We start from the raw sequence: 25,220 nt of genomic DNA on the forward strand, positions 1-25,220 counted from the left end.
GTTTGCATCAATCATTGATGTTTCACCATTGGTCCCAGAGTAACCTCCTTTTCCAAAACCTTTAACTTTCTCCAGTACCCAAGCCAAGCAACAATAGACCCCCGCATATTTAAAAATTACAATTTATTTCCACAAGCATAGCCAGTAGGGTTGGTTGTATTTGCCAGACTACTTACTTGAAGCCACCAAAGGGTAACACAGTCTCTCAAAACAAGGAAACTTAATCAAGTGCTGTGAGCCCAGATGAGCATAAGTCATTTTAAAGAACACTTCACACTTAGAAAACAGGCACTGGTTTCCTGATAATTAGGTATCTTACTAGTACGAGTTTGCAAAACCTAAGAATAGAGTTTTCACTGAAACTACTTAAAAACACGACCTGGACAAATGAAAAGGTTCTACTCACTTAGCTTTTTCATGCAGTCGCGAAGTCTGGTTTCCAAGCTCAGCACCCTCTGATGCAGTTCCTCGTAGTCATAGGCTCCGATCTCCTCCTGAATGCCAGTGAGGACAGCCGACAGATTCCGGATTTCCTCCTTGAACTGGGTGATTAACTTGGCGTCTGTTTTGTACTGTTCCAGCACGGGGATCAAGGGCAGGAGCTCGTCCATCTTCTCTTTCAATTCCTGTGAAAAGCAGCCCATTGTTCCTGAGAGTCATTTAAAACAAATTAAGCAGCTATGTTCTTTTTTATTATGATCTTTCAAGGAGATTATTAAAACAGCTTCCGAATTCCCTACTGATTTTTGGTTGAAATTAGGTGTTTTGTGAAAATGCAAGTGGCCACATGATCATTAGGCGTGAAACTGCTTATTTTAGCTTTTCCACACAGACTCTCTCTAAGTGGTTACAGGCTTTTTAAATAAAACAAATTTGGTCTTTATCATAATTAGAAAAATGTTCTATGGTAGCAATTATGGGTTTGTGTAATATTACGCTTTCTCGTAGCATTTCATCAAGCGCAACGTTATCTAGTCAGGATACCTAAAGAGCACTCATCTTCTCATTATGAATTAAATAATTTCAATAAAGTGATTGAGAATAGGTTAAATAGCCAAAGACTATTTAGTTAAGTCTAATCACACACCTAGTAAATATCGATGTTTTAGGGGTGCCTATGGGAAATTTTGGATTCTGGGTCAGCTTTTTCCTAACACTTGCAATGCTCCCAATTGTGGCCATCCACCACTTTGTTTTCTCATTGTGCTCAGGTATACCCAGCTCTTTTCAGATCCTTCCCAGCACAACTTCATTAGGAAAGTAACTTCAGTAAGCATAATAAATCATGCAAAGCTTCCCAAAGCTCCAAGAAAATGTATGTTGATATTTACCATTTTGAATTATTACCTATTCTCTGACTCCATTTATCTCAGCACACGTAATTTAGAGGTCATTATGTAAGGCAGTGTTGTTTATGCACGCAGTGAATTAACTCTTTAGGAAGCCAGCGTGCATAGCTTATGTAACAGATAGATGAGACCTTTGCAACGGTGGTCTGAAACCTGAAATGTTGATTTTAGGCAAGAGATCAAGAAGTGGATGTTGTCAAGCAGTGTTCCTTATTCCTGGTCACCATGGCCCTGAGCCAGGCCTGCGGTTTCACCTGCAGTTGTGAGACATATCTCTTTTACTTCTTTCCCTCTACTGGGTGGTAGTGGTCAACAAAAGTATTCCAGGAGTTTGATTCAATTGTGTACTTTTGCCGATGATATTATTTGGGGAAAGAACTGTTCCACTCCTGATTATTTGAGAATAATCCATAGATGCTGATAGGAAGCATGCTGTACACTAATTTAAGGAGCTGAAAAGTTGCATTTTTAAATTACATTCAGAGAATGTTGTTAGCATAAATGGCTTAAAATAGCAGGAGCTCCCATTGCTATTCTTATTAATGGGCTCGTGTTTCTTGCAGGAAAATTTCCACTTGCTCTGTTAGTTCGGAAATCTTTGAATTTGTCCATGTACACACATAGAGTGGGAGGCTAAAGACAGTCCTCATAATGAGAAACCATCATAAGCATCACACCTGAAAGGCAGAATTTCAGAGCTTTGCTCCTTTTTGGCTCATTTTGAAATAAATTTATTAATTTGGGCATCTGTGGCTTCTCTAAAGAAAGACACAACTGTTTCATTAAGGTTTTACTGAGAAGTATTCTGTTGGTATCCTTTGCTACATATTATAATCACTGTAACAGTGAAAGGTTTTACATTCATACTATTGTAAAAGCTACTGTTGGTAGATTTTTTTCCCTCAGTTGAAAATTAGGTACCCGTATTTTTTATTTATCCTCTAATTCATAATAGAGTAGATAATCAATTTTGAAACTCTGAAAAATTTGTCAGAGAGCCCTAGAAAGTCCAACCAATGCACAGATTAAATTCTTAAAAGGTTAAAGTAGAGGAGCACAGATCTGTATTTGTTAATCCCTTCTGTAATTTCACCTGCTCCTTGGTTGCTCTTACAGAAAAGTTGTGGCTAGAATATCTTTTCCAAGAATAATCTCTTCATATAAGCATGATAGTCTCAAATATGATAGCTAGCACCAATTTTCTATCTGAAAGAGAATTGAACAGAAAACCTAACTAGTGGTTCTGGTAAGATGAAAATTATGTGTCAGGAGAAGGTTTTGAAATGTTCTTTAATGTTAAACTTACTCTTGGAATGTTGGATTTTTTTCTTCTCAAATATGGAACCTTAGCACCTACAGCAAAATCTGACTCATAATAGGACTCAACAAATAAATGAATTCACCAAATATTTGTTAAGCCTCGAATTATTATTGTTGTTTTTAATCCAAAGGCCTAATGTCTACTTGGAGGGGCAATGTAGCCTTGGCAACGGCAGGTGTAAGCCTGGAGCTGGACTTTGTTTGAAGGTTGATTCTAATACTTATTAGAGATAGAACCCTGGACAAATTCCTCACCCTCTGTGTGCATCAGTTTTCTTATCTCCAAAATGGGGGGGAAAATAGTGCCTACCTTAATACGATTTTATGGATTATATTAGGTAATATATGTGAATATGTGTAATTGGTCAGAAAAAATATTTTTGTTATCATTACTGTTATTTGGATGTTGACCTACAACCTGAGCACATACTTGGATCACATAAACTAGCTAAATCAAATTATTATGTCTCATGACATTACCTAAAAATTTACATTTTCTTATTGGTGGTTTGGTTGCTGCTAGGCAATTTACAGTGTAGGCGAATTATTTCTTTGGGTTTCTCTAAGCTTTGTGGAGTGTTTGTTTCCTGATTGTCTCTCAAGAGTTCCCCAAGATGCGCAGGCTTCATCAGACATCCCCCGCCCTACAACCCGGGCACTCTCAAGCTGTCCCGTGGCTTCTAGGAATTCTCCTACATTGTCCACCTGCCCAGGCAGCCTGTGGTCCTCTCCTCTGCTTGTTCCTTCTGAGAATACGTTCTGTGCACCTGAAGTGCCAGCTTACCACATTCTAATTTGTTGACGAACTCAGCACCGAGTTCACATTATTGCTTTACCATCAATCCTAACCCACTGAAAACTGACATTGAAAATCTGTGGTTATCTCGATCCCCCTGTAGTTAGAATCAGGTAGGACCCAAACTGATTTCTTAAGTACGTGTACTGCCGAATCTCATAACCATAATCTTGGTCTTTTTTCAACAAAATTAATCACTTTTCCCTTTGTGCTGTTAAGTAATGTTTATGACTCTATTAATCCATTTCTCTGGCCTGTGAGTCATCTTTCACAGAAGGGAGATGAAGTGAAATGCACTCAGGACTCCCTGTGTGTGTCGGTGCTCAGTGGATATTGGTTAAAATGAATTCTTTTGCTCCTCAGCCTTTTATTCTTTTCTGTTTAGCATTTCCCTGTATTTATTCTGTACATTCATTCTATGGCTTCCAATAATCTTTAAATTTATTGTATCTTCTAGATCTTGTTCCAAGTGTTTCTGATTTTTTAACTTTCTGGCTTTGGTTACCTCTCTCTTCCACTTAAATGTCACGGTTCTTCATTTCTGTCCCTTTTCTTGTCAATACTGTCAATTTTCTTGCCCTTTTCCCCTTCTGTTGTGACCTTTTAATAAAACTTTAAAAAATGGTTAAGTGCATGACTTTCTTCTACACTTCTTAGTCTCCTGCGCACCACTAAAAAAAGAAAAATTATGAAACTGAAACTTTCTGCCACATTAACATGTTTTGTGCAGAGACTCTGTTGAGGGCTCCTGGCCTGTGCACCACCTGTCGCCATGACGTGTACAGAGGACATCTTCCTTGGACCGAGTTCTGGAATTCAGGTCCACTCCCTCACCCTCAGCAGTGACTCACTTCCTAATTGGCCGGGAAAACAGAGGCTAAGTGGGTGACCACAATATGTTTTTATAAACTACATGCTGTGCCTTTGAAACCCAGTTAATTAATTTTTAATTGCGTTTCAAATGGCATTATCAGCCCAATAATTTTTTCTTAAAATTCATAACTGTTTTATATATAGTTAGTAAAAGTCAATGTAGCATGCTTTTTCCCCCTCCATTTTCAGTGTTTCTAGATAATTGCCAATAAAACACTTATACTCTAGAAAAAGTATTTTCATAAAATTATGAAGCAACTCTGTTCATATGCTGTTATTAATGGTATTATTGCCTCTTTAAAAAATTTATCTCCTCTACATTTCTCCTCATATTAGCAGGCTATAAAACCATTAGAAAAACTTTGATAATTTATTTATTAATTTTCCTCGGGAGTTCCTTTTGTCTTAGATATTAAAGCTCCTGTGAAACTACCCCCAAATTCCACCTACTTCTGGGAGGATGAAGGAGGTGGAATGAGGATGAGGTTCTTTTTCTAGGAAGGCTTCTGTGCATTCCTACCAGCTAATGGTCAGTTTCAGTGGAGAGATGATGGAAACCCCCCAGAGTCTTTCACTTTGAACACATGGGCCAGGGCACAGTTATTTCCAGCTGAGGGCCCTGCTGGCTGTCCATCCCACTCAGGGTCTCTTTGGATTGACAAGATTAAGTCAAACCTACTTGAAAATGTTTGGTCATGAGTGTCTTCCGGTCATCTTCAATCTGTCGAAACTTGGCTTTCAACCCTTTCATTTGGGTTTCCATTTTTAAAACATATTGGAAATCTCTCTGAGTTCTCAGGTTTAAGACTTCAATAGACTGGGACATGTTCTGAACCTGTTGAAAAAGAACAATGCCTGTATGTTATGGCCTGGCAATCAGTGCAGAAGTAGCAAAAATGGCATTAACATAAAGAGCTGCAAGTTCAAACGTGTAATTGTCTTCCACACATGGGCTGCTTTCAGAAGAACAATTCTTTATGATGAATTCAGGAAGAGAAATAATTCAGGAAGAGAAAATTATACCTACACAGGAAATTTTTAAAAATGGGCATTCTAGCCCTGGAAATGACTGAATACAAATGAGAAATGAGATTAATACATTAGAAAAATAAATTTTATAAATAGAATCTTCATTTCAAGGTTTTGTAAGCTTATAATACCCCATGCTGTGAAATGTAAAAAGTAAGTTTTATTGTTTGTTTGTTTGTTTTTTAAATGTACTAAACTTGACTTCTAGAGATCTGGATGCTCAGCAGCTGTGGATAGTGGTGAAGTTCCAACAGACCTGGAATGCATTCCCTCCAGCACAGTTCCTGCATGATGGGCCTAGAGTATTCCCGGGGGTGAGACTGAATTGACCAAGGTAAGTGGTGGCAGTGGTGCATCACCTAAGGGACCTGGAGAATGCCAGCTGTACCAAGTACATGGTAGACAGGCCATAAACACATGGTAAGCTGATGGCACCATGCCAGGTTCACTGAACCCTGGGCAAGTTAGAAGTAGAAAAGAGGTCAGTTACCCAATAAAACATGCAGAAATGAGAGGGTAGGGGTAAAAAGCTGCTTTAAATTTTGTGGCAGCAAAAGCCTGAAAACAAAGTGAAAGCTTCTAATAATAGGGGAGCTGCTGAATCTCGAGGAATGGAACGTGAATGAACCATTATAACGAAGAAGATGGATCTCTGGACCATTGGTATTCAAAGGATTGTCTCAAAGCAATAACTTTGGCATCACAGGAGCTTGTCAGAAATACAAAATCTCAGGTCCCATCCAGAGTTACTGAATCCAAATCTGCATTTTATCAGATCCCCAATGATTCCTGGGGGTATTAAAGTTTGAGAAGCACTGCTCATTGTGAAAAGATTTCCATGAGAAAAACCAACGTAAAGATTTTTATATAATTTGATCCTTTTATTCTGTCTAAATCAAATACATACACAGGCATACACCTAATAAAATGAAAAAAAGAGTATGCAAACAAAAAATCATGAAGAAAGTGATAGAAGGATCAGAAGAATGCCTGTTAAGTTGTTAGTATTAGTTCTAGGGTAAGAAATAAATATCATAGAAAAAGATCCCTGGATATGTGTATATCTACATAGTATATGTATAAATCAATTTGCAAAGAATTGCATGTTTTATTTGCATAAATGAAAATGTGAAAGCATGAACACAAAACAGTGGTGGAATTTCAGATGAATTTTATTTTGTTTCATATATTTTAATGTTATTCCATTTATTTTTTAATGAACATGTATCATATATATAATCACTTCAAAGTTATTTTCATTGAGAAATTTTGTGAGTTAGTTACAAAGGGACGATGTGTTTAGACATACATTTTTGTTACCAGGTAAAGTCATAGAATTTAGTGGATCAGCAGCTGCAAGAGACCATGGTTGATACATTTTTCAGAATGGTGATATTCAGCAAATGCTGCCGGGGACTGTCTCAGTTCTACTTTTCATGCTAGACAAAGTCAACTTTCTTTTTTCTTTTTCTTCTGCTGTCTTGATCCACAGTCCTGCCCTACACGAATCCTGTCTTGTGGGACACATCACAGTCTAGCTTATCTTAAAGCTAACTGTGTAATGAGGGTTCAAGGTAGGAGCAGGGAAGTGGCTCTCCCTCTGTAAGTTCCATGGTGTTAGAAGCTGTGTCTTATTCCTACCTTTTATTTACAAAACCTTATACAGAACCAGGCACAGAACACAGAAATGGTGTTCAATGAATATTTGTATTGAGTAAAATTATCTTGGGCTTTTAATAGTACAATGAGTTAATTAGAACTTTAATATTTTACAAAGACTTTTTCCACTTCCTGTTACTGGTTAGGCTACAGAATTGTATGACTATCAAATGTGTTTTAATTTGCTATCATTCTGATATTGAGAAAGGTTCATTTTCTTTAATCTTTAGTGCAGACCCAAATTACTGAGACAACATTGAAAGCATGATAACTCCATCGTGGATAAATGCAATGCTTTCGAAATAATTTTTTAACTTCATTTACGGTTAAGCATGAATAAAGAAAATCCATTTACATTAAGGAAACCGTCTACTCATTTACATATGACCTTTGTCTGTGAAGACACCATCAGTAGCATGGCCGATCACCTCTTAATATACATAATGCCATGTACCCAGAAAGAGTTCATACAATCAGAAAATGATGGGTGACAGAAGTTATTCTGGAAAAAGTTAAAATGACCTCTTTTGTTTTTGCCTCTGATTCACCTTATCAAGTTAATTTTCAAGTTCTTTTGTGTTGTGGGAAAATTCACTGAGAGAATTTTTGCTGAAATTTGCTTGTGACCTTCCCTAACACAGTCAGGTGTAACTGTCAGAGCTACATTCAGGGTAACAAACAGAGACAGAACTGTTTAATTGGAAAGGATCTGGCTCTGAGTTTTTCATAAGCTTTTCCTGTTGGCTGTACCCAAGGTTGTTGAGTTCTCCACTAGTTGTAGAGACCCAGGGAGCAGCAGTTTCCTGATGACACGTGACACTGGACATCCATAATTACACTTGCAGGAGACCTACGGGCTGTGCTTCCCTTTCTAGTCTACTCATCTTTGGCGTTGTTCTTTATTTCAACTTTCTGTCCCCATCCTTGTGTTAGACCCTCTCTACATAATTTAGCAAGGCTGTCCCCTTCACTGATAATTCTTTTGAACTCTTTATCCTGGTTCTTTGTTTAAATAAAACATCTGAGGCCTTTCTGAACAAAGTAACTTAGATTTCACTTTCACTCATAGTTAGTGTGGGGGAAACTTGAAAAAAGTCCTATGGTTCAACATATTCTTTTTAGTAAAGTATCTCAAGAATGGAAGAAAAAGTACCCAATGTACTCAGCCTGACTATGAAACTAATTTAGGGTTTTCACATGAAAGCTATAACCCAGTTACAACCTAAGAATAGGGGGAAGGGGGAAAGGGAGGGAAGGGAGGGGGGAGGTGGGTAGGGAGGGAAGGGGATTGGTGGGATTACACCAGCGGTACATCTTACAAGGGTATATGTGAAACTTGGTAAACTTGGTAAACGGTCTTTGAAGCTAGTGAATGATGCCCCATGATCATATCAATGGACACAGCTATGATTTAATAAAAAAAAAGAAAAAAATATGTTTAAATAGCCATGGGTTTAATAAACATAAACAAATATTTCATGATTGTGGGAGTTCACAGAACCTTTAGTATAAAATTGTGTGTTGAGAATTTTCAAGAGTGAAGTTATCATGTATAGTAGTGGCTCTCAAACCCTTTGGCACCAGAGATCAGTTTCATAGGAGAACATTTTGTTTATAAACCCAGGGGAGGTGGGAGGATGGTTTTGGGGTGATTCAAGTGCATCACATTGATTGTGCACTTCTTTCTATTATTAGTGGTGTAATGAGATAATCATATGACTCACCATAATGCAGGGTCAGTGAGAGGCCTGAGCTTGTTTACTTGCAACTAGACAGTCCCATCTGGGAGTGATCAGCAATAATGACACCCAAGTGTGTTGCTTCTATCCTGAGCTCCAACCTCAGATCATCAGGCCTTAGATTTTCAGAAGGAGCATACAAGCTGGATCCCTCACCCGGGCAACTCACTGCAGGGTTCATGCTGCTCTGAGAATCTAATGCTTCTGCAGATCTGACAAGAGATGGCGCTCAGGTGGTGACATGGCTGTAAATACAGAGGAAGCTTCTCTTTCTCATCTCCCATGGTGCAGCCTTCTTCCTAACTGGCTACAGACTGGCCCTGGTCTGCTGCCTGGAGTTTGGGGACCGCAGATGTATAGTGTTTTTTAAATGTATTTAAGGAAATACTCATCTAGACAGTACAGAACATCTTCAAATATACAGGGAAGGTATGTAGTTAACAAGTGTCTCTCTATATTGTCTTTTTAGGTGAACAATTTTAATTTGGGGGCATACTAAGACCTGAAATCCTGTGAAATCAATCCTATTTTTTGTAACAGTCAATAATATAAATATTTATCAAGAGTGTTGGACAGGGCATCGTTTAAATAAGTATGGGTAAGTCTAATGGCATTTTCTATGATATGAGTGTGTTATTGAAAACACAGAGACTCATTTGATTACAGTCCACAATGTACTAGTTAGTCGACATTAAAAAGTTTTTAATCTCAAAAAGTACCAATGCCTTTGATGTAAACTTAGATGATTATTTCTTCTGTAAGGAATTAATGGAATAGGTAAAAATATCATATAAAAATATAATAATTTTCATCATTATTAATGTTATTCTTATTATTAATATTTCCTTATAAATAAATCAATTCTTTTGGGTAACAGTGAATGGGCTGTTTAGAGGTCACACCTCTGCTTGCTCTCTGGTACCTTGGATATATGTGGATCTATAGAAAATTCAGCAAGGGGCCTGGCTCAGTCTGAAATGGAAAGCTCGTCTTTTCTTTGCACTTATTTGCTATCAGTGTAGCAAATAAGCACTACTTATATCCTTCAGGCCACCATAAAATAGTGTGTTCAATTTGCTATTCTTCTCTTGGCCCTAAAACTGCCATATGGTAAGCTCAATTTATTTTGTTAATAAATTTTGGGTTTTTTCATTTAAGTATTAATGTACTTTAAAAGTGTGATTTTTCTAGAGTAATTCAGATAACATTAAGATAAATCTCATACTGGATGGAGTGGTCATATTGATTTCCATGATGGCCTTCAACTAACCTATTCATATATTTTTTATCTAATTCATCCTTTACTAAGCTATGAACTATATTTCATTTTGAAACTGTAGAGGGAGTTATCTCCTTCTTAACATTCACTTGTTATTTGATATTTTTCAGCTGATTTTTGAAAAAATATTCGAGTCTATGTGTGTCCATGTGTATACAACGCTGTATCGAAAAAACAGTAACACATAAGATAAAGTTGTGGTATCTAAGAAAATGTTTCTTACCAGAGTTGATTTAGAAAAAAAAAAAATTATGTGTGGAGAATGTCAATGCAGAATGTCAGTCATCTGAGAGAAAATACAATTTAATAGAAAAGCAAAATTGGATGTAATTTTTTTTTTTTTGGAGAGTCTCACTTTGTTGCCTGGGTTAAAGTCTACAGCATCATCATCACAGCAACCTCCAAGTCCTGGACTTAGGGGATTCTCTTGCCTCAGCCTCCCAAGTAGCTGGGACTATAGGCACCCACCACAATGCTTGGCTATTTTTTTGTTGCAATTTGGCCAGGGTCGGGTTTGAACATGCCACCCTCAGTATATGGGGCCAGTGCCCTACCCACTGAGCCACAGGCGCTGACCTGAAAAGAACTTCTTAGAACCTTTGAGTATTGAAAGACTTCCAAATAATGTTCATGGAGGGAACTTATTTTCTTTCTTTTTTTTTTATTGTTGGGGATTCATTGAGGGTACAATAAGCCAGGTTACACTGATTGCATTTATTAGGTAAAGTCCCTCTTGCAATCGTATCTTGCCCCCAAAAGGTGTGGCACACACTGAGGAACTTATTTTCATTATACAGCACTAGAAGAAAGTTACCATGGAAGGCTTGAAAATGTGTAAACTAGGAGTGTCTACATCAACAAGTTTGATGTTTCATGTTTCTGTCTTCTCTTTATTCTCTGTTAAAAATTTCCTTTTTGATGCCCTGAAATTGTAGGTGATCATGGAAATGACATTGTACAAAGTGAATTGTTGATCATGGTGCCTTCTGACACAAATACTTTCTAATTTATCTCATTGTCCTTGATGATATTTAAAATCCAAACCTGCTGTTATCCTTCCAGCAGTCTGGCCATCCCAGCTGTTCTCCATTCAGAGCCCAGCACAGTGAAAGTCTGAATGAGGATAATTGAAAGGACAATTCATCGGTTCTTCCCTACCACTTTACACCACCCCCAACTAAACATAAATAAGCTTTCATGAGCTTAGTTTTATCTGTAAAAGAGAATAAATTAAGAGCATTCTGCATTTGATTGTTATGAATCCAGCTCATGTAAATTATGTAGATGTTATTGAATGAAATCAAAGATGTTAATGTTCGAAGGAATGACTTTTAGAATGATGATAAATACTTGAAATTACTCATTATGTGTCCAGATAGCTTTCATGTTGTATGCCATTATTTTAACTTCCTTGCAAGGTTGTTAATAGATTCTGAAGGATAATCTCAGAGAGCCTGGCGTGATCCTGAGAGTTGAGGCTGGCTTTCTAGCATGTAATAATCTTGTTTCCTTAATACTTGCACATTGAGACCTATGGTGGAGAACCAGTCTTAAAAAGGCAACATTGGGAATATTAAAAAGTCATAGAAATGTGAAAATATTGGAAGCTTGAGGTACCCTTTCTCAAAGAGCAGGAGAAAGTTTATTTGAGAATAAGCACAAAATCAGAAGGACCCTCCTCGATTTCGGCAGACATGTGCATGGGGGACACAGAACACTCACCTTCTCCAGCAGCTGGCGAAGCTGCCTGCTTTTGGCATCCCTGGAGCACAGGTTTTGTTCTGGAGCAACCACTGTGCAAATGCAGCGTCCGTCAGGGTCCTGGGCTGAGCTGTACACTTGCCACCCCTCTTTGGGACTGATCTGAGTCTGAGAAAACCAACAGCAAACACAAGACACAGACCCCATTACAGGATAAAGAGAATGTGGGTTTGCAGCATTTTAAGCAAAACATGTTTTTTGATAAATAAAGTTTGTGTTTTCATTAAAGTCAGAAGAGATTAAACCACTTTCACAGGCAGCTCAGCTTCCTTCAGTCACACCTTCCTTATTGGTGTCCAAAAGCAGATCATTTTTCTTCTTTAGATACCATATTATTGATCTCACGCCATTTGTATAAAACATGAAAAGAACTTCTTATAATCTTTGAGTATTCTAAGATACTGTTTGTTGATCTCATGCCATTTCCTAATTATTTTGTCATAGTTTGACATTTTAATTCAACTTTACAAGCCTCTAAAAACCACTTACTCTCTTAGGATTGGTCTTCTAGTCTTTTTATACGAGATCTGTTAGCTAGTCCTCCAGCTAGTAATTGCCAACTGGAAATGGCAATTACCAATACGTTCTTTTTATTATTATTATTTGTGATGTATCATGAAACAAATCCTTGTCGCAAAGGGGATTGAGGCCCTCCTGTCACGTGTTGAAGGCCCGATTATTAGTAAAGTGAGAAAGATCTCACTGACCATATAGGATAAGAACAATTAGACCAGCACCGTTTGGCACAGGATGCAGAATCTCAGAGGAGCTAGAAGTTTTCAGGAGTCTGTCAATCAAATTGATCTTCCCAAACAGCTTCTGTGCACTTATCACCCTACCTTCCTACAAGTGGTGGTATTCCTGTTCCACTGTAGTCTGCCTCCAACTCTGCTTCTAGATTTATCTCCTGTGCTATCCAGCAGGAACCTTCACTCCAGACAAATTGGTCTGTGTGCATCACGCAACACGCCATGTTGATTCATATCTCTGTACTGTGCATTTTACCTCTGCGTGGCACGCCTCTTTTATAAGCCATCAATTTATTCAGCCCTTGTCATTTCTACTTGATCTGAAAAATTCTCTGTACTATGCATTGGGCACTGAATATATATTGTCTAGTATTGTTATTTGCCTTTCATTGTTCTCATATTTGAACAGTTAGCTTATACCCAGCTATTAGACATGTGAATATTTCCTAACGGCCCTATCACAGGCACTCTATCAAGTTCAAAGATAAGCACCCTTATGTTTGTCTGATTACCTGTATTTTCAAGAAAGAATATCAATATACTGCCAAATAATGTACACAGGGGAAACTTATTTTCATTATATGACAGTGGAAGAAAGTTACTGTGGCTATATTTGAAGTTGTGTAAACTGGAAATGTCTGGATTAAGAAATTTAATGCTTTTCCTTAAAGTTACCGTGGTTATATTTGAAATTGTGTAAACTAGAAGTGTCTGGATTAAGAAACTTAATGCTTTCCTTTTTTCAATGACATAATTAAATGTTTAAAATTAAGCTTCTCTTAATTTTCCAGAAAAGGGTTTTTCCACTGTACAAACAGAAGCCGTGGATGGCACAGTGGGCAGGCAATCGCTCCTCCAGCTGTTGGAAATGTTGGTGGCTTGGTTCTCAGTTGGTTCTCAGCTAGAGGTAGTGGCACACGTGTATTATCCCAGCTAGGTAGGAGGCTGAGGCAAGAAGATTGCTGAAGCCCAAGAGTTTGAGGTTGCTGTGAGCTGTGATGATGTCACAACACTCTCCCCTGGGTGACAGAGTGAGACTTTGTCTCACAAAAAAAAAAAAAAAAAATTGTGCATGAAACAGAGTTTTGACTGTGTTTTAACTGTGACCCATTGTAGATGGAGTGTGAAATTTTCTACTTATGGCATCACATCAGTGCTCACAAAATTTCAGATTTTGAAGCTTTGGATGTTAGCTTTTGGATGAGGCCTGCTTAGCATGCATTTAATGAACAGGCCAGAGGGCCAAGCCAAGGAGGGATGAGAAAAAGGCTGAGTGTCAGGAGCTGAGATGGGGCTTGGAATGGGTTGGTGAGTGGAAGCCGGTAGAGAGCTGCTTTGCATAACACTCGGTGGAATTGGCTGCTCTGCTTATCATATGTAGATAGTAGTGCTTTGCTGGATTGGGAGAAAATTCTTTTTATTATTATTATTATTATTATTAAATCATAGCTGTGTACATTAATGCGATCATGGGGCACCATACACTGGTTTTATAAACAGTTTGACGCATTTTCATCACACTGGTTGACATAGCCTTCCTGGCATTTCTTAGTTGTTGCGTTAAGACATTTATATTCTACATTTACTAAGTTTCACATGTACCCTTGTAAGATGCACCGCAAGTGTAATCCCACCAATCACCCTTCCTCCGCCCCCCTCCCCCCTTCCACCCCTCCCTCTCCCCCTTCCCCATATTCTTAGGTTCATAGGAAAGCTATAAATTAGTTTCATAGTAGGGCTGAGTACATTGGATACTTTTTCTTCCATTCTTGAGATACTTTACTGAGAAGAATATGTTCCAGCTCCATCCATGAACACAGTAAATAAAGTAAGCAGACAGCCCTCAGAATGGGAGAAGATATTTGCAGGGAGAAAATTCTTAAAGGAACTGAAACAGGACAACTTTTCTCTCCACAGATTTGCCATAGTCTGTGGATACTTCTGTCTCCAGAATTCACAGCAAAACAGAAACAAAAATCTATTTATTTTGCGCCAGGCCCCGACTCATAACATACTACAAACTAACACACCGGTCTATTTTTTGCGGGGGGTAGGGGGGAAGCTTTGATGATAATCACTGCAGAGGACTGACAAGTATTCGGCTAACAGTTATGAACAAACACTGGGGAAACTCAAGAAATTCATAAATACATCGTACCTATCGTCCTTGATCTATTATGAAAAGCAAATGGTGCCAGACCTATCTTTTGAGTTGCCACTGTTCTAACTCCTTTTTAAGAGTCCATGTAAGTCTCCTAGGGTGCCTTTTATTTCTGAGGAATCAGAATGATTAATATTCCCCATACTTCTTCTTTTCTTCCATTTATCCCTGAACATCCAGTGAGGATAGAAAGATGAACCTAGAACTATACATAATGAAAATCGGGTTAAGATTTTAAGGGTTGTGGAGTTATCCTTTTTGTATTATGGGGAAAAATGCAGAAATTACCTACAGAATGGAGATAGAAACAGCTGGGAAGAGTAGTTTCAATGACATAATTAAAGGTTTAAGCTCAATAACAGTATGTGACTGATATATCTGAACACAGGCCCTGTGGTTTTAGCTAGGCTTCTCTTAACATTGGACACAGACCTCAAATATGTCAGAAAATTAAAGCTTGTTACTAGGTTAAATTTAGCTTTTGAATAAAGATCAAGGAGTCACCCAATTATAATACTAGAATATTTTTACAGCAGCCTAAACACTGATTGTTACACCTGCCAGCATTAATCTTGAAGTGCACTTGCCAAGTATTTGGTTAACTAGTATGCGGTTTATTGGAAAGGGCTAAGTGTCAGCTGCTCTCCAGAATGAGGGCAGTGGGAAAGGTGAATAGGGTTTTTAACATTCGTTTAACATTCTCCCTGAAGTGACAGGTTAATAAAAGTAAAGACTCCCACCTTGTTTCTACTTCCAATCGTCTTCTTGTAAGAATCATTGAGAAGAGCCATGACCTTCTTTACTACACAGCTAGTTTGAGTGTTCTCAACTATAAAAAGTCACCACCTCCTTTTTGACAAGAATAAAGGTAACTCGAGAGAGGAAAAATCTAATAGAAAAGATGAGCGCCTGACAGTCCTGTGGTTTTTGAAAGAGACTTCTGTGTTGGGGTCAGTGAAAAATAGAGGGAACTTTCTGAGCATTTTTAGCGTTCTCTGCTAGGGCACACATGCTGGCACTGAAAAGAAGATCAAAATAAAACCAAGATCTCACAGGGAAGGACATAGATCTTTATTGGATACTCATGAGAAAAGAGCTGCTCCAATTTTTACTAATAAGAGTGATTATTCAGGTGTCGATGAAACTCGTGGAACAGTATCAGCAATCATTTATGAAGCCCTGGCTATGATTGGGCGGTTCCTATATGCTAGCTGTTGCCTTTGAATATCACAATACCCCGGTGGTCTAGGTGATGTTATTCTGCCTAGTTTACAGACGAGGAAAGTGAGGCTTAGATATGAGCCCAGAGTAGTGAGCAGACCTGGGATTCATACTTACACAGTCTGGTTTCACAGCCCAAAGTTTAACCATCTCACTGCACTTCCAATTATTTTAATGCCCTTCCATACATGCTGAAGAAAACCCTGATAGTATTTTCTGAACTACCATGAAGGCTGGTGTTGGGACCTGGAGTGTGTATATAGTTGATGACTATCCGAAGCCTTGCTAATCACAGTGATTACTGATTCAGTTCTCTTTGAACCTTTGGTGTTAATTAGAGGAAGTAAATGAAGCATTTAGCAGTTTTTAATATTACAAAACTCATGAAATATTTAAGAGTGTTCTAAATAGGAGAGTTAAAGTGATAATTTTAACAATTATATTTCAAGTCTGGGTTCTTTGCTTATAATTTAATTACAAGGCCATGCTTTATAGACATAAAGCTGCTGTAAGAGAGCTTTCCTAAAAACTTTTTGGGCTTCCTAGCAGAAAAGGAAGGATCCTGGAGCCGGAGAAGCAAAAGTAAAAATTAATCAGAATACCATGCATTTCAATAGGTGTGCTGCTTACAAAATCCCTTCCCTTGTATTAGTCATTCCTTTGGACCAATACTCTTAGAAATAGACAATATCTTATTTTATTTAGGAAGAAATGGAAACTCAAAGAATTTAAGCAATTTTTGCACATATCTAGTTAATGTCACATATGGAATTTATACTAGTTTTCCACAAACATTTATCTCAGAGTTTTTTGTTCCTCTTCAGGTAAATGTGACCTTAATCATTCACATCCACTCCACATAGCCATCCACAGTGCTTTAGAGGAGGCAGATCCTGCTGCAGCTGATGGGAGGATGTGACCAGGCAGGCAGAGGGCCTTATCCAAACAGCAAGGAGGCAAGCAGCCACTGGCCCCCCGAGGGGCTGAGCAATGTACAACCAAATATTCCCATGAAAGGCATTGCAGCCATTAATTAGGGCCTAGAGCAGTGATTTTGTTTTTTTGAGACAGAGTATCACTTTGTCACCCAGTAGAATTCCATGAAGTCACAACTCACAGCAGCCTCAAACTCTTGGGCTCAAGCAATTTCTCTTGCCTCAGCCTCCCAAGTAGCTGAGGCACTCATCATAACGCCCAGCTATTTTTAGAGATGGGGTCTCGCTCTTCCTCAGGCTGGTCTTGAATCTGTGACCTCAGGCGATCCACCTGCCTCGGCCTCCCAGAGTGCTAGGATTATAGGCATGAGCCACGGCATCCTCCAGGATTAGCAATTTTTAACCAGTGTCCCACTACACACTGGTGTGTTGTGAGAGAATGTTAGGTGTGCCTCGAAAATTTTTAAGACTAATTAAATTGTTTTCAAAAGAAGTTAAAAATGCAGTAAATGTATATAATTTTCACTTTTTTTTTTTTTGATCAACATAATTTAAGTCTGCCACAGAAGTTTTACTGTAGGTTCAAGTGTGCCGCGAGATCAAAAAAGTTGAAAAACACTGGCCTAGGTGCTGGGGCAGGCCAAGGAGGAGTATTCTGATCCTGTAAGTAGAAGAAAACCAACCAGCTAAGCACAGCCAGGTTTCATGTATTATGCTGATGTTCTGGACATTTCATAAAAGCACAGACTGAGGCAAAAAGGAATGTGGCAACTGCAAGTGGTGTAAAGATGGGGGACACAAGCAGGAAGAAATCTATTTATTAAAACCTATTTGATTTCAAATGGAGACACCTAAGTGATGAAAACTCCTTATAAATTTTCTGTCCGAGGATAGGTTTGGTCCCAGGAAAGAAAATATGCTCTAGCACGCGAATGGCTTTAGTTGCTGAGAGAAGATAAATGTAAGGGCAGGAATTAGTGAGATGCTGACAGACTACATTTAAGGAATCTGTGTTCTGGAAGATGTGTTAATAAAGTGTCACTGTGTAGCCGTTTTCTTGTCCTTGCTTGTAAGACTATCTGGGACTGAAATAAGAAATGTGTATTTTTCATCCAAGGAAATCATGGGGCTTTATTTAAGGCAGTGATTCTCAACCTGTGGGTTGCGACCCCTTTGGGGGTTGAACGACCTTTTCACAGGGTCACCTAATATCAGATATTTACATTACAATTCATAACAGTAGCAAAATTACAGTTGAGAAGTAACAACAAAAATAATTGTATGGTTGGGGGTCACCACAACACGGGGAACTGTATTGAAGGGTCACAGCATTGGAAGGTTGAGAACCACTGCTTTAAGATAATACCACTGTAAAAACAAAATCAAATAACCAACAAAAGACCAAAGACATCATCGAATTTAGATTGTTCACCTCTGCTCATCCCCTTTGGAAAACGCAATGACTTAGAGTTGGGCAGGACCTCCGAAGTCACACTACTCAGTCCCATTGTCTTTCCACTCAATGACACTCTCTATATTCTCCTTGGGTTGCCACTGGCCTTTGAACGGAAGGGATTTCACTGCTTCATAGGCTGCTTCTTTCCCTAGACAAAAAGTGTTGGGGCATCCTCTGAATTTCTTTCTTTGTAATTTTCCCCCTTTGGCCCTATTTTTGCTTGAGGCACTTAAGCAAGAATAAATGTACTTCTTATCCACGTGATGGCTCTTTTATAAAAAGGCGATATTGGTAGGGTGCACGTCACACCTCAAACCCTAACACTCTGGGAGGACAAGCCAGGAGCATCACTTATGCTAAGGAGTTTCAGATTAGGGACCAAGAACAAGACCACCCTGATTCTATTCAAACTAGAAGAATTGGCTTGGCGTTGGGGTGAGTGCCTGCAGTCCCAGCTACTAGGGAGGCTAAGGCAGGAGGGTCGCTTGAACCCAGGAATTTGAAGTCACTATGAGTTGGGCTGATGCCATGGCACCCCAGCCTGGGCAACAAAGTGAGTCTCTGTCTCAACATTATATTCTTTGTTATTCTCAAGATTTGCCACTCAATATTCTCATTCATCTACCCTCCTTAATTTGTTCAGTTGCCTTATCCCAAAATGCACTTTGCCTAAGGATTTGGGGAAGAGAACATCCTATATAAAAAAAGTGAAGTTGAGTATTTTTATCCACTATTAACAATAGATTGGTTAGTTGAGGAAAAGACACTTAGAGGTTATTGACAGCTCCTTTCAGGGTATTCTATTCATTTTCCAGAACTTTAAATTGACTAACTCATCACAGTAGTTATTTATGAGGAGAAGCCAGCTTGATGTTGAAAATGTAGCAAGACAAATGACTTATGCCCCAGGCCCCTTCCAGGCCTCCTCTCGCCGTAGCAGCAGGGCTGACTGTGGGAGAACAGCTGGGGTCTGCTGAGTGTCCTCTGCTTTTTTTTTAATTGCTCTTTTCCAGGTTCTTGCCAGTGTGAAGTCCACAGCATGAGGGATTTCTCAGAAGCTCAGCCTCAAGGGGAAGTTACTCTGCATCCTGAGAGAAGTGCCAGAGGGAGCTTGAGCCTTCTGAGAGCTGAGGCTTCCCCTCCTCAGACACCAGTTTCTCCAGAAGCTGAGCCCAGTGGATAGATTGGGGGCGGGGGGCGGGGGTGAGAGAAAAGAAACGCAATGAAGCAGGACCAACAAGGATAATGGAGTGTTCTAAGACAGACAAGAGAGCTTATTCCCCTAATCGGGAGCTGTATTTAGTTACTGATAAAAATATCCTGGAAATTTATTAAACCTCTTTCAGGTTTTGAGACAATATAATGGACCCTGCCTATTTCAGAAGCACCTTCGTTTATAAACAGATTTCATTGGCTTTTAACGATTTAAGTTTATCTTTCTTATTTTTTACTTTTGGTTTTTCAGGTCACTGGAAACTACCATTCTAAAGAAGACTATGTTCATGTTAGCGTAATTTTTTTTTTTTTTGCCATCTGCACATTCCACGAATACTCATGAGATAAATTTTAAGACCTGTGTTGTGTGTGTGTGTGTGTGTGTGTGCGCGCGCACATACACAATTACAGACTTTTCCCATTCATCCTGTGTAAGTGAGAACATAGAGTACTAAAACTGACAAGAGCTGGCTTCCTACTTTACAGCCATATCCCCTGGGCCGGGGAACTGTTAACTCTTTCATCTAAGGAGACAGTCTTGCCAGCCCTCTACTTGAAAGCAGAAGAAAGGGCTCCTGTGGAATTAAGATTCCCCTAGCCAGTAAAGCCTCCTTCACTGCTTTGCATAACGCCTGAAATGCCAGAAGAGGGTTTTTTTTTTTTTTCTTTTTTATAAATGCAAAAACCTTGGGAAGGTCCATGACTATTACATGTAGTCCAGAGGAAGAAAGATACCTTCAAGAATGGGGGTGTCGGGGTATAGGAGGGAAAGGGGAGAGGAAGGTCCGGAGTTAAGGGGAACAATCTGAATAAGGAACAGAGAACCTGTTGGGATTTCAGGAGGCAGGCGGGGTGGGGGCCAGGAATGGAGGTGGGTTATAGTTCTATGACTTGGTTCATTGTGGTTCTGGCTTTGTAATTAACCAATCAGGGGCAATCTGATTCTTAGCCACTCATACTTTTCAGGTCAGTCTTCCCACTTGCAGAATAAAGAGGGATCCAACTAAACCTTTATTTCTGTGGAGATACAGATATTTTGACTGAGGCAAGAGGCTGATTGTGTGGGAAGGGAGCAGAGGGTGGAGGTCCAGTATGTGCCGACCCCCACTTTTTATGATTTGACCCATGGCCTGTTTTACACATGGGATTTTCATTTCAAACTTTATTGAAAAAATATTTATTCAGCACATATGATACAAGGCTTAACTTGCTATAAAAAAGTTTTGCTGCTAAGAATAACATGAACATAACTAGCTAGATAGCTTCCAAGAGCTTTTCCAGCTTTCCAGCATTAATGCTTTGTGATCCTTATTAAGAACTACAGAATCATTCATTCTTCACCACGGGGATCCTAAGGCATGAACAATTATCTTGAATAATTAGGGAAATGTCATAGACATTGTTATTCTGTAAAGCATGCAAAAAAAGAATCTTTTGCAACCTGGTTTCTTTATTCCAGAGAATATGGCTTACTGATTTACTGTCATTAGCTATAGTAAAACTTTCCTACCTTTTTTGTTTTCTTTTTTTTTTTCAAAGAGGAGATTCTGACTTCTTTCCAAAGTAAGAATTGACTGAGTCAGAAGATGTGTAGACAAATAGCAATGCTTTACATTTCTCAGTCAACAAATTATTAATCAGGAAGTAAAGAGAATTAATTCACTTTAAACTTACAAGGTGAAGTGAATTGATTCACTTGAAATGCACAAGAAGTCTTAAAAGAATAATGTATAATTTTGGAAATTCTAACAATAGTACAAAACAAACAAACCAAATATTCCCCAAAAATATACATCTCAGAACTGAGGTTCTAAGCTTGACATGTAACTCATTCATTAGTTACTTACTTTAGGTTTATTTTTTTTGAAAGAGTTGATTCAATCACTGTATTGTTGAGAATAATCAGGTACTTGAACATTGAAAAAACTGGCTCAGTAAATAAAAACCAATATCAATTTATTTGTTTGGTAATTTTTTATCGATGTCACGTCTGGGTTTCTTTATAACTACAAATCTACAAGTTTTACCTCCCTGCTGCCAGGCCTCATCATGCAGACAGGGAAGAGAATCTCCTCAGTAATGGAGGCACCAAGGTACCGGGATGACCCACAGGGGATGAAAATGTCACAAGAGGTCAAAGGGTGCTGCCCTCATGCCCTGCTGGTGCCTTAAGCGCTAGAGAATCTGGCAAATTATGTAATGAACTTGGCTAGACTATTCGGTTAATTACATATTGATTGATATATAGTAACAGCAAACAACTCCTGAAAATGGAGGGCGGCTCTGCTTTTCACACCTGACTTCTTCTGATCCCCTGGAGTGATCCATGTAAGGGTAATTGTTCCAGCACCTTTTATTTAATTGAAGGGGAATTGTTTTTATTTGAATTTTCACATTTTTAGTTAAACAATAATTTTTATTCCTTTTATGAAATGTTTCAGCATGTTGCTAACTGAACTTTGGTTCAAACTATCATAAAAGACTTTGTTGGAATGTAGGAAGAATTGAAAAGCCATTAATTTTAGGCTAATGAAGATTACATGAGACCAATTTATGATACTCTTTATAAAATATTAAGCAGTACAGGAAGGTATTGTCATTAAATAAAAGTTTTCTATTGTTCATGTGGCTTAGCTTTCTTAAAGGTCTTTTTGGCAACCTTTAATATTCTGGGAAATTTTTATTCATTTACGTTTAAAAGATGTTGGTTTCTCTGGCTGAATTTGTCATAAACAGTCACAGGCATTCCAAAGAGGAACCTGCTGTGGTGAAACTAGATTAGATACCATATACCTGGGAGCTTACTCTGGAGAAAAAAATATGGTGATTTTACAGACATTGAAAGAAGTAAAATAATAAGAAACAAAACATATTTCTTCAGGAAGCCTTCCAAACCTCAAATTAATATACATAAATTAAAGCTTTCTGCTGTTAAGAATTTAATGAGTATTCTCTAGCATAGCTAATTTGCAATAGCTAATTTCTCAAGCAGTCTTTTTTTCTTTGGGTAACTTTAAAGTGTTCATAAATATCCGTGACTAAAGTTACCACATATATATTACATCTTTGAAGCCGACCTGCAAATAAAGAAGCAAAATCTCAGCCTTCGCAATTTACAAAACAAAGCCCACTGGTTTAAGGCACTTACTTCCCAAGATGGACAAAGCCACAGGAGAACGTAACTTACTAAGGTATCTGGCGTGGACAGCCTCATGGTGGTGTTCAGTCCTACCAAGGATGGGAGAGTTTGGGACATCCAGTTTGAGATCATCGCCATGGTACTCAGCACAGCGCCAAGCCTCAGCAGTGGAGGACTCATTGCTGTGGAGCTAATGAGTTTTCATAGTGACTGATTAGGATCCCTGGTGCTGGGCTGGCAGCGGGAGGCGTGACTGCAGCGCGCCACATCTACAGCATGAAAGGAAATGAACTTCTCAGCTCTAATCACCCGGGAAGGCTTACAGACTCTCCTCTCCCCACTGCCGTGGGAAGTGCCTTTGCCCCTCCTTTTCCTCCTTTCCCAGATACTTTGCTAGGTCATCAAACAAAATATTCTTGATAGAGCTTGGTTGGTAATTATCAGAGCAGAGGTTGCAGGCAGGGGAGAAATGGGAGCTTTCCCAGCTCCACTGTCGTCAGTTACCATCAACAGAGTCCATTTCCTGTGGGGTTTGCCTAAGTCTAATCAGCTGCTCTTTATCTTTCATTAAAAAAATGCACCTTTAAATGGAAGTCTGCCAAAGTGCACATTTCAAACACCAAACTTAATATCTACAGATTTCTCCGGGCAAGCACAGGGTGCTTTCAGGAAAAGCATGAAAGCAAAGTCTGCAGATAATTTCCAAGATGATCATATCTGAGAGTAGGCAATAATTTCTTTTAAACAGCAGCGTAAAATTATCATCACTGCTTTACAAATACAGTCAAAGATTAACAACTACTGCCTGCGGCAAACATTCCTTGGAGAAAAAAACTTCCGTTACAGAAATTTTATATTTTCTACTTTTGCTTTTGAAAACGAAGGCTTTGCTTTGGGGGTGTTTGGTCACGCAGGAAACTCAGTTAACTCCGTTTTCACTTTCTGAGAAATGATAGAATATTTAAAGTCTATATCTTGGGAGAATTACAAAGGGCACAGTCAGGATGTGGACTCGGGAAGTCTAAGGGTCTATTCCTCATTCTCCTCTAGTTATCTATGTGCCTGGCCAGTGACTTAAGATTCCTTATCTTCAGTTTTTTTTTTTTTTTTTGTAGAGACAGAGTCTCACTTTATGGCCCTCGGTAGAGGGCCGTGGCATCACACAGCTCACAGCAACCTCCAATTCCTGGGCTAACGCGATTCTCTTGCCTCAGCCTCCCGAGTAGCTGGGACTACAGGTGCCCACCACAACGCCTGGCTATTTTTTTGTTGCAGTTCAGCTGGGGCCGGGCTTGAACCCGCCACCCGCGGTATATGGGGCTGGCGCCTTACCAACTGAGCCACAGGCGCCGCCCAGTTTTTTTTCTATAATATATGGAGGCTGGATTTCATACTCTCTAAGCCCCTCCCAGCTCTCAAATTCAGTGATCTGTTTATGAGAGTTCCATTAGCAAATGTGGTATATAGAACCCGGGGCTCACGGGTAATTTTATTACACTCTTTTTACAAACACTACAAATTGCCCACGTCCAAATCTCAGGTCCCAAATGATAGAAATCAGAGGACATTGTCTTGTTCAATATGGTATTTTAAAAAAATAATACAGAAGAAGACACAAATGGTAATAGAGCTGAGTGAAAAGGAAAGGAAAGGGAATCAGTTACACAAAGGAAAAAAGTATCGTTTTGATTCCCTAGGAGAATTCTGGAATTCTTGGTATCTGGAATTTTCCGTCAAAGGTATATATTTTTTCTTAAGTAGTTTTGACAGGAGAAATAAAGAAAATGTCTTTAATAAAATTTGAAAAAGTTACGTATTTACAGTTTGTATGTACCTTATCCTCAAAAACAGATTTAAACCAGGGTGAATGAGAACAAACTCCTCAAATCTTTGTTATCTCTTAGCTTGGACCCCAGGCTGGTTATTTTATTCGAAGATACATCTAAGTAATTTCAGTTAGCCTTTCCTTTTTAACCACTGTGCTTAGAAAATCAAGTATTACTACTGTTTTAGGTTTCTAAAAATCATGCCACACGAGAAAACAACAAGGATAAAAGCCCAATATCTCATTTCTTAAGTTTAGCAGCATTCTTTGAGAGGATTGTGAAAGTTTACATTGGCAACGTGGTGTAGTTATGACAAGAAGAAAAGTGGATTTACAAACCTAAGTGTTTGAGAAATGCATCTGGAAACCTACTTGGCTTTAATAAAGAAGGGGGTGGTGGTGTCTCTTCAAAAGCTTCTTTTCCAAAATTAAAAATTAATATGCATGCAATTATTGGATAATTTGAGAAACAGTGTGGCAGATGGTAATTATATTTATTAATGAACTATCAGTCAATAAAATAATAACATCTTTAGAAGAATATGAGATTGTCAGGAGAAAACAGTGCTCTTATTTGAAAATTAAAAGGAAAGGAAAACATTGTTTAAAAAAGATTACAAATGGAATGCTTCTTGCAATTTCCCAGGGATTCAAATTACTACACTGAAGAATTGAAGTGGAACAGTGGTGAAAGTGTAGGAGTTGGTGATGCTT

General features: G+C 38.7%; 1 protein-coding gene across 4 annotated transcripts in view; it reads right to left on the reverse strand.

Annotated features, from left to right (window-relative positions):
- OLFM3 (olfactomedin 3) overlaps window positions 1–25,220 on the reverse strand; it is a 199,636-nt gene that overhangs the window by 23,299 nt on the left and 151,117 nt on the right. The window contains exons 1-4 of one of the 4 annotated variants that reach the window (XM_053592279.1): window positions 22,730–22,974; window positions 11,767–11,913; window positions 5,018–5,173; window positions 407–626 (exon numbers count right to left, since the gene is read on the reverse strand). In XM_053592279.1, coding sequence (XP_053448254.1) covers window positions 407–626; window positions 5,018–5,173; window positions 11,767–11,913; window positions 22,730–22,861 — 655 coding nt within the window. In that variant the 5' untranslated portion in view covers window positions 22,862–22,974. Of the gene's footprint in view, window positions 1–406; window positions 627–5,017; window positions 5,174–11,766; window positions 11,914–22,729; window positions 22,975–25,220 lie in introns of those variants that run through there. The other 3 variants (XM_053592280.1, XM_053592281.1, XM_053592282.1) reach the window with 3 other exon arrangements.

Source organism: Nycticebus coucang, chromosome 5 (assembly GCF_027406575.1).
Source record: "Nycticebus coucang isolate mNycCou1 chromosome 5, mNycCou1.pri, whole genome shotgun sequence".
NCBI classification, from domain to species: Eukaryota; Metazoa; Chordata; class Mammalia; order Primates; family Lorisidae; genus Nycticebus; species Nycticebus coucang.